Source organism: Condylura cristata, unplaced genomic scaffold (genome assembly GCF_000260355.1).
Source record: "Condylura cristata isolate star-nosed mole 26May11 unplaced genomic scaffold, ConCri1.0 scaffold00029, whole genome shotgun sequence".
Lineage (NCBI taxonomy): Eukaryota > Metazoa > Chordata > Mammalia > Eulipotyphla > Talpidae > Condylura > Condylura cristata.
Window position 1 is genome coordinate 25,908,963 of NW_004567130.1, and position 10,006 is coordinate 25,918,968.

Sequence of the window (10,006 nt, forward strand, 5' to 3'; positions counted from 1 at the left end):
TAAACCCCAATTCTAGGCAAGGAGGCAAGGGTCCTTCCTACTCAGAGATGACTTGTCTCGCAGCGGGCTGCATGTCTCGAGTGTTGCAAGGAATCCTCCCTGTGATAAACTGTCGGATCTCCCAGCAACTCCTGCGGGAGGTTGTCATGTATGTCTCCTTTTGCAGAAGGGGAAGTCAAGGCTTGAAGGGAGCACCTGGCCCAAGAGCACACAGCTCTTACTGGTGAAACTGGGATTTCTCTCTGCTACTCAGTCTGCCCCTGTGAATGAGCGACACAAGACAGGCCCCGCCGTTTCTGCAGGGTGGTGTCACGGGACCCGGAGTTAGTGCGACCCACTGGACCTGGCGCTCAACACACAATGTTGAGACCGTGTATGCACCAGAGAAGGTGCTCACAGAACTTAACTCTGGGGAGGAATTCAAAAACAGACACACTGCCCCACTGGGGGTCACTGGGTCCTGTAATTAAAGCCCAGCTCCGAAGACAAGTCACTGACCCGTCGGTGTTCTGCCAGGTTCGTCCTTGGCAGTTGGGCCAGCAGAAGCGGTGGATGGGCGCAGAGAGAATAGTCAGTCCCGCCCAGAAGCTCCTCGGGGAGAAAGGAAAGGGGGCCTGTGTGCGCCGGGCCCAGGGGCCTGGCCGCCAAGAGCCAGCGTCCTGCGTCGGAGTCGGGAGTGGGGGTGAGGAGGTGCTGAGCCCCGGAGAGGGCTTGGAGTCTCGCTGGCCAAGCAAGAGACGGTGAGCTAGAGAACAGGTGTGCGGGGGCCGCTCCCCCCCACTGGGTTCTGCCGTGACCACGTGTCCATCAGCCACGGGCACTGACCGGACACTTCTGTGCTCAGTCCTTCGTCACATGCCGCTTCGTGCCCCCCAGAGCAACCCGAGGCAGCTGGCTTTGTCATTTCTCTCCAGTTTGCAGATGAGGAAACAGGATCAGAGAGGAAGAGGGAGGTGCTTGAGCCACGCAGCGGAGGGGTGGTGTGGCGCCCGGGCCTGAGCCTCCACTTGCTCTCTGCCCCTAGCCTGTCCATGTGGGCACTGACCAGATCTGCTCGTAGACTCCGGTGCCGTGGTGACACGTGACTTTCTCTCTTGTTTCCAAAGGTGGTGGCCCTTAGTAAGAGAAGTCAGGAGGCTGAGGCCGCGTTCCTGAGTGTTTACAAGCAGTTGATTGAAGCGCCAGGTAAGACCACCGGAATCATAAATAACGAATAAGAAGCTGCCTCAATTTAAAAAAAAAATGAGCCTGTGCCATTAGAATGCGAGAGAGAAGAGAGAGAATGTCGTTTCTCTCGGGCAGGCAGGGGACAGTGAAAGGACCTCTGGGTGGGTCGCGGAGCTGCAGTTTGAGAACCTTCACCTGTATGTCTAAAATCGGCGGGTCCCCTCTACACGTCTGCAGAGCGTCCTTGTTTCCGAATGGCCCGTGCTCTCCCGCCCAGACTGGGGGCCGGCGGTGCTGCGTTAGCACTGGTGGAGGGGAGGAGCGCCCTGTGCTCACCGGCGCCTCCCACACAGCCCCGGGCCTGTATCGGGTCCCTGGCGTCATAGGGTTCCTGCCTACCTTTTTGCCTATACATATCTCACCTCATCAGAGGCATCCGCAAAAAAACTAGAAAAATAGACCGTCTTATTCCCACCCCGGTAGCCCTCCAGGCCCGGTGGTTCCGGACACAGGCTCTGGAAGGTAGCTCAGAGCCCAGGGCTCCCCACCAGGCGCTGCAGCGCCGTCTGCACCTCCGGGGAGCAGCCCCGAGGCCACGCGCACTTCAACCCGGTGCAAGGAAATTAACTGACCTGCAGCATGAGCCTGCCCCATCGTAATCTGAAAGGGATCGCAGCGTGCAGTTCTGAGGCGTCCGGGTGTGTGGCGCGCCCTGGGCGCCTGCTAAGTGTTGGTTACGCTCACTGTCGAGCACATGTCCGGCTTCCCTAGCATATGCGCGAGTCTCCAAGCCCGGGACTGAGTCATGCCAAATTGGTATGAAACCAGTACACAGTGGTGCCTAATAATTGCTTGTTGCATGAATTAGAGATGAGACGTGGGTGCAGAAAAGAAAGGGTGGTTTGTGAGAAAAGGTAGTTTTTCAACAAAAGCCTCTGCTTGTGACGTGGCTACTCGCTGGGATACATTCCCTGAGCACCAGCTGTTTGCCTAGCACTAGACTCTGGGAAAGGCGGGGTCTGCAGATGCAGAAGGGGTGCAGCCCTTGGGGGGGGCGTGTATTCTGGGGACAGAGGTGACAGACCATTGCTTCCGTAATCTGCCGTCCAAAGCCCAGGGCAGCAGCCCTCTGTAGCCCCCTGGAAAAACAGGCGTCACATGAGGGTCCCCGGTGGGACCTCATCTTTCTGGATGTAGAGCCAGAACCAGGCCGCCAGCCAGGGGCTGTGAGAGCGCCCACGTGAGCCCAGAAGGTCCCGGAAGGTGCTGGTGCCCCTCACCCGTCTCCCCAAAGTGTCCTCCTAAGTCCAGTGCTGACTCCACACCGCCATGTCCCAGCTCCGCTCCCCGGAAACGCAGAGGGGGGAGACGAACATCCAGCTGTCACGGAGTCGCAGAGTGAAGATGGAGGCGCCGTACGAATGGCCCCTCTAGGGCCTCTAATTCATTTTCGAGACATTTAAGAATAACAAAATGTTTTAATGATTTCTTAGGGGAATTAGGAAGACATATTTTTGTTCTCATTAAATTTTATCCTCAGACACAAGAACCAAATGTCAGATGTGTTTTTGGGGCTCCGAGCTTCTCTGCTGACTGTCCTCCCGCCTCCCCCAGCCCCTCTGTAAAAATAACACTCCTGGACATTTTTGCCAGGGTACACACACTCCTGCTTTTGCATTTCTTGACAGGCAAATTATTTGTCGAAATGCTCTCGCTCTCTCTCTCACACACACACACACATACCCAAAGCCACACAAGTCCTGATTCAACATTTTTGTTTTGAATGACTACTGCCAACACAAATCTTTGGCAGAGAATGCGATAGAGTGTGATTGCTCAGCAAGTATTTTGATAAGTGTGCAGCCTGTATGTCTGTAATTACGAAAGAAAACCGTAAATCTTTTGGATATTGTTCACACAGATGTGGCGTGAAGTGAGAAAAAAAGCAGTAAAACGTGTTAAAAGCATAATTAATGTCATTGTTGTGGAGGATGATTTGATTTAAACCTTTCTGACTTGTGTATCGGTGACGGCTGATTTCTTTATCGCGCTCGGAGTCACTAGGTACCGACCCAACCTTCAGAAAGCCAACTTGTTAACTGAGTGATTAGCTAAAAGCAGAGAGAGAGAAGAGAGAACGGTAAAACCAAAGAAAGCGTAAATAAGAGCAGAGGCAGGCGAACACTGCTGGAGAGAGAAGAAGGAGGTGAGTGTCCCAGAGGGTCTTCTGCCTTGTTCTGGTTTTCAAAGAGTCCACGCAGGAACTGCTGTCTCTGCCTCTTTCTTCTTTTGGGAGGGGTTAACACGGATCCATGTAGGGGCTCAGACGCAGCAACATTAGACACAGCTGGGGGGACCCCACGATTGCTGTTTCTGCGCTGTGTGACCTTGGCCTGGGTCCGAGCCTGTCTGAGCTCTGATTTCTGTGTGGTTAAAAGAGGGATAAAAATAGAGGCTGTGGGCTGGTGGACGTGAGGATCCGATGCACTGAGCCTCAAAGCCCTTAGCGGGGTCCCATCATGGCCGTCCTTGCAAAGCTGACACCGGGGTGTAAGTCACACGAACTGGAAGCTCCAGCTGTTGGTTTCACAGGGTTCTGCTGTTGTCAAGGACGTCCGGTGAGCAGTTGAGTTGACAGGGTGACCAGGTCTGTGAAGTAGGAACATGCTTTATGGTGTTGAGTGGTTTTACATTTTCTCCCCAGTGATAAAAGTTAAATGCGGCTCCATCACTTTCAGAACACAGCAGAGTAGAAAGGAGGGGAAGCCACACTCGGAAACGCAGTGCGAACAGTGTGGGGTTGGCGTTCAGACCTTCCCCCTGCTCACTGCCAGGAAGGCCTCTCATCCTCCTTGCACTGTTTTGAAACCTAGCCCTCTCCCACCACCAGCATCCGTGTTTCGCTACGTGCTCACCACGCCCGAGGCGCGCCGGCTCCTTGTGGCCAGTAGTCTTGTGTGTCTGTGTTGTATTTTGTTGAGCCCACCTCTCCATTGCTGGCTTTGGGGGTGCTCTGGAGCTTTGGGGTGCTCTGGAGCACAGCTTGCCGTGTAGCTGTAGTTCCGAGGTGAAAGAGGAAAGCGTGGGAAGGAAAATACATGGTGGCCGTAAACGCAGGATCGTGGCCAGAAAGGAGAATATTTTCTCCTACCAGCTTATTTTGCATTCATTTATTTCCTGGTGACATTAAATAGCTTTTCCTATGTTAGGAGCCAGGCGTGTGTATTTTTTGTGACTTTCTGATTCATGTTCCCTTGTCCCGTTTTTCCATCTGCGAGATCATTTTCTTATTGATTTGCAGGTGCTCTTTATATATTAGGGATGTTAACCTTTGTCCTGGTAGACACCATTCAGATCAAGTCTCTCATCCGGTATGCAGCAGGCACTCAGCTACTTCTTGAAGACAGCAGGAACCTTTCCAAACGTTTGCTTCTGGATTCTAGGTCATGTTTTTGAGCCCCTTCTTGTATCCAATTTTAGGGCTTCTTAAGTACTCTTGTTATCTTAATTTCTTTTATTTGGATCTTTGAACCATCTGAAATAAATATTGATAGAAGCAGTGAGGGAGGTTAAGGACTTAGCTTTGTTTCCTCCCAGGCGGCTGCTTCTGCCGCCATCTAGTGGGTGAGCATTCCCGCAGCCCAGATTTTGCAGGAGCCGCGTCACATCGCCCGCCTGGCGCTCCCCCTTCTCCTTCTCCCCTGTGCCTGTCAAGCTGGTGCTGTGGGTGCTGGGGACCAGGAGAGGGGGAGCCTGCAAGGTCAGCCGGAGGGTGTTCACCCCGTTAAGGTGGGAGGCTAAGGCTGCGGGCACCCCCAGAGGGCTGTTAACTGTGGAGGGCTTTGCCCCTGTGTGCCACACCTCGCAGCCAGGAGCGCCCCTCCTCAGAGCCACTGCCCGCACTGCACCCCGCCTCGCTGCACTGCACCCCGCCTCGCTAAGGCTCCGCAGAGGGTTAATGAGAGCGCCCGGCCTGATGCTGGGACCCAGTAAGTGTGCCAGAAGGGGGGGCGGGCCAGGCGGCTCAGCAGTGCAGCCCCCCACCCTGAACCCCCACCGCCCTCCCTGAATCCCTGTCCTTGCGGGAAAGCGAGCTTCCCTCCGGTACGCTGGAGGCTGAGGCGAGGGGCAAAGTGTAGTCTCGGCGAGTGTCGCTGTCCGTGGCGGCTCTTCCAGCCCCCCACCCCCCTTGCCGAAGCCAGGGGACCCCAAGCGGCCGACCCTGGCCGTGGGGGGACGGAGGAGAGCGGGGGGCCACACCTGGCTCCCCACCCCCGCAGGGTGCACACCCATCTGCCGTCCAAAAGTTCAGGCTCCCACCCACGGGCGCCGGGGCCGGCCCAGATGGGAGAAGGCTTCTGTCGAGATATTTTGGAGGGCGCGTGCATACTTCTGCATATATGTTTCTCAACAGCCTCTCGGACAGCCTTTCCGGCTCCAGCTTTCCTAAAAAAGCTCTGAATGCACTTTCCTTCAGATGGACATGGTGGGAGGAATGAGACAGCTTCTCCTGGCTTCCCAGCTCGCTCCTCTAACCCCAAAGACACTTTCGGAAAGAAAAAGCAGCATGAGCCGGGGCGGAAGGTGGAACCCGGGGGCCCGGGCCAGCTTCCCGCTTCGGGGTGCCTGGTGCGGTATTAAAGTGTTGTGAACCCACTGGCAGCATCCTCCAGGGGCTTAGGAGCCAAAATGCATTAGTCGTTTTGTTAAGCGGTTGATGCAGCCATCGAGAGAGAGCTGATGTGTAAGACAGCTCGGCTCCCGCCGCCCCTCCCGCCCCGCCCCACCCCGCACTTGGGGGGCAGGTGCCACGATGCCAGCGAGCTCGATGAATGCGAAGGCTTTGCTGCGTCAAGCGCTTCTGATTCGGGGTCCCCAGTTTTTGGCTTTTGATTCAGGCGGGACCTGAGGCCGTTTGATGCCGGCTGCCACTGCCCTGTCTATAGAGTGACCGTCTGCGCTGCAGGACCAAAGTGGAGGGCGGTGGGAGAGAGCAGGGAGACTCTGGGCCGCCCCGTGTCTGGCTGGGAGGTTCCAGGAAGGCCTGAGCCCGGCAGAAGCCCAGCTGCCCGGCTGCAGATGAGGACGGCAGGGACACCCTGTCCCTTCTCTGGACCCAGCGTGGACACCAGGACAGGGGGTTGTCAGATGCCAGGGAGGACGTAGATCGCTTCGTAGCTCGGGGGTCCTCACGGCCCAGCACTCCCCGGGTGAGGCCACCCGGCCTCAGAGCCATCTCGCGGTGCCTGGCATAACCCCGAAAGTGAACGGTCACCCCGGGGTCTGCTTCCTCGTCGCTGGGCACCACCCGTGAGCCTCCGCTCTAAGCCGGCAGAGCTGGCTTCAGGCTCCAGGTCTCGGGCAGGCAATGGGCGTGACTTGAATTTAATAACATCAGCTTTCTCTTTTATTTGTTTTATTCGTTGTGTTTATTTTTATGGTCAAAGCACCGCCTGTTTATGATACAGAGCCAAGGATCTGTTTACAGATCCTGTTTATTACTCCAGAGTGTATTTAAGTTATAAAACACACACACAGACGCCCATCGGGACAGGTGAGGGCGGAGAACCTTCGCGCGGCTGGCGAGCGGGCTGGTGCCGCGCTGGCTGCCAGTCCCCTGGCTCAGCGACTTTGGGAGTGTCAGCTCTGGCCACGGGGTGGTGACTCGCTTGCTTCATCTGGGCTCGAATGCGAGACCGTGCGTGCGGCCTGGCACACGCAGCTGGGGGGAGAGGTGAGGAATGTCATTTTCCGGACGTTTTGGCTCAAGGTATGGGTGGGCGCCTGGCCAGTCCCCAGCCTCACAGTGTGGACTGGGGTGTCCCCACTGGGGTGTCCGCACGCCCGGGTGGGTGGACGCTGAAGCTGGGAGGGTTGCAGGCCAGAAGCGAGTGGCCTGCCCTCCGCCCACGCTCTCCCCTCCCCCTCCAGAGCAGCTATTTTCAGACCGGCCTGGGGGGGTGAGGGGGAGCAGGTCAAACTAGCACCCAAAGTCCCCCGGGGTCCCCCGGGGCCTCACCACCGCCACTGAGCCCCCCGCCCTCACGCGTGAAGCGGGCCAGTGGTGAAGACTGCTGCGCCGTGTCTTGGGGGTGGCAACTACAGACTAGCTTAAGGGGTAAAGGCGGCTGAGGAAAGTGGGGGTGGGGCCTGCCTCCCTTCCCGGCCCCCCCTTCTGGCGTTTCCTGCGTGGGCCCGGGAGCCCTCCAGCTGGTGAGCGCCACCCACCCACACCCCTCGCCCTCTCCCCGGCCCTGCCCGATTTTCCTCCCGGCGCCCTTGGGCCGCATCTGGCCCCTACCCAGCCTCCCGCCCAGACCGCCGCCCCAGGAAGGCAGGGGCTGTCTGCACTGATGTTTCTCCAGAGCCAGAACCTGCCTGGCGCACAGCGGGCGCTCAGGAAACAGCAAGCGAGTAAATGGCGTCTGGCACACTGCAGGTGCGCAGGGGAATGCGCCAGCCAGGGGCCGCACCGAAGGCTTAACGCCGAGGCAGGGTCTGAGAAGTGGTCAGGCCCCGCCTGGGGCGCTCCCACGGTGCGGACGGGAGCCCAGGGCTGCTGCTCCCTCTCTGGAACAGCCTGTCTCCCCAGAGCGTCAAGGGGTGCAGCCGCAGGGGCTGGCTAGACACGTGAGGACCCTTGGCCTTGGGGCCTCCGTCCAGCCGCTCCCACTCGGTCAGTAGCCACACGTTCTGGGTGAACGTGGGTCCCCCAAAAGATGTCTTTGACATCCTAACCGCTGCCACCTGTGGCCTTTGCGGATGAGTCAAGGTAAGAGGAGGTCGTGAGGGTGGACCCTGGTCCAGCGAGACCGTGTCCTTGTCAGAAGAGGAGGCAGAGACCCAAGCTACGGACTCCAGTGGCCCGGGGAGGCCCGGCCATGCAACACAGCACAGACGTCTTCTCCGGGGTCCTGAAGTCAAGGTGTCCGCTGGCCGGCTCCTTCGGGAAGCGCTGAGAGGACCTGTGTCCCTCGGTGTCCTTCCTCTTATAAAGACCCAGTGGCTGTCATCGGTGATCCACTGGACCTCAGATTTCATTTGCCAGCACCCTGTTTCCAAATGCAGGTCGTGTTCTGAAGCTCCCGAAAGACATGCACGGGGGGCACTGTCCATCCCAGTGATGCCCATCTGGGCTCCCCACGCAGCCCCACAGGCGCCCACCAGCTGAGATGGGCCTTTGAAAGAGAAATGAGGGCGTGTCCCTCACTGCCCTGAGGATAAAGCCATCGTGTCCACGCTGCCCGGGGCCCGCTGGACCGTCGCTGGCTGCCCTGGCCTGGACTGAGCACTGTCCGCCGGCCCCTCCCCCACAGACGCGCAGCAAAGCCAGGCTGAGGGCAGCAGGTCCGTGGGCTCCCCACTTGGGGCTGCCCACACCCACTCTGGAGTCACATCCGGAGGCTCCGAAGAGACCCTGTGACTGTCCCGTTTTACGACGGGGAAACTGAGGCCCCGGGGGCCAGTGCTGGTCTGGGAAGCAGACAGATGGCTCTGGGTGTGCGCGAGGTTTGCTGGGCGAGACCCTTATGGAGGAGAGGGGAGGCAGGGGAGGGCTGCAGACAGGGGCGCGGTCTGACCCCGGGGGCGAGGGGGCGGGAGGAGGTTGGTTAGGGGACCAGCAAGCGCAGCCCCAGGAAGCCCCAGCAGGCTGGCGGGGAGCCCCGGGCCGCGTGGCCAGGGGCTGGCACTCTAGAATCCCTCCGGCCTGGAGGCGCCGAGCCTGGTCTTGGCAGCAGGCCCTGCTGGCCAGCCTTGCTGCTGTGTCCTCAGCTGACCTTCCCTCTGCTCGGGGACGGTGCCGGTCTCTTCTCCTGGGGTTCAGTCCTGCGGGACTCGCTCCCCGCTTTATAACCTGGCCCGTCTCCAAATGCGGTCGCGCGGGACTGTGGCGTCCACGTGCCGATCGGGGACACTGCTCGGCCCTGTAACATGGAGGTGCCCGTGCTGGCCTCCGCCGCAGTGACTGGCGCGGCCACCCCTGCCGGACTGTGGTGGCCTCCGGGAGCAGCACCTGGACACTGCAGCCAGCCCCTCGTGGGAGGGGAGCGCCCGGCGGCCCGCTCCCGGAGTCTTCTGGGTGCTGGGCACTGTCCCCGGCACGCACGGCCCCTGGCGCAGACCCTGCTCGGGAAGCGGAGCGAGAGCTGGGCCATATCAGGGCGGCAGGCCTCTGCGGGTCAGCCGGCGTCAGCCCGCAGCCTCCCCGCGGCAGCCCGGGGATGGAGGACTCCCCCATCACGCCTTTGTCAGGTTCCCTGGGAAGGTGTCTGAGCGGCGCCTTTCCTGCACACCCCAGCCCGGGGGCAGGCCCGGCCCCACCCCTCTGCCTGCGCTGCCACACGACACACTTGTAACGGGAGTTTGAGGGAAGCCCAGAGAGGTCTGCTGTTTGCCCAGAGGCACACAGCAAGCGAGCTGCAGAGCCAAGGCAGCCCCAGCAGGCACCTCTGTGCTACGGGTAAGACCCGCCCGCCGCACCCACGCTGGCTCACGGACTGGGAGGAAGGCCTGGCACAGCGAGCCGAGCCCTGCCCGCGCCCTGAGCGAGGCCCCCGCGCCCTGAGCCTCATCTCCGTGTCTGCGGACTTACTGGCCCTGAGACGGGGTCCGACCGGCCGAGAGCGGAGGGGGCTGCGGTGTGAGAGCGGCTGCCCTGGTCCTAAGGCCCGGGCAGCTTGGGGCCACAGTGGTACCCCCTTTTTTTTTTTAATAATATAATAGGTTATTTTTACATCATTTTGTGCCTTTTTCCATCTCAGTTGCAATCCCCGTGGGCTTCCCATCTCCAGATCACCCGTGTGCCATCACCATCGTCCAGTGCATTTCCCTCCCCCCT

The 10,006-nt window shown here is 59.4% G+C and overlaps 1 protein-coding gene across 1 annotated transcript in view; it reads left to right on the plus strand.

The window, feature by feature from the left end:
* Positions 1-10,006, plus strand: part of CUX2 (cut-like homeobox 2) — a 195,402-nt gene that overhangs the window by 154,381 nt on the left and 31,015 nt on the right. Inside the window, exon 5 of the mRNA XM_012730883.1 lies at positions 1,107-1,185. Coding sequence (XP_012586337.1) covers positions 1,107-1,185 — 79 coding nt within the window. The remainder of the gene's footprint in view (positions 1-1,106; positions 1,186-10,006) is intronic.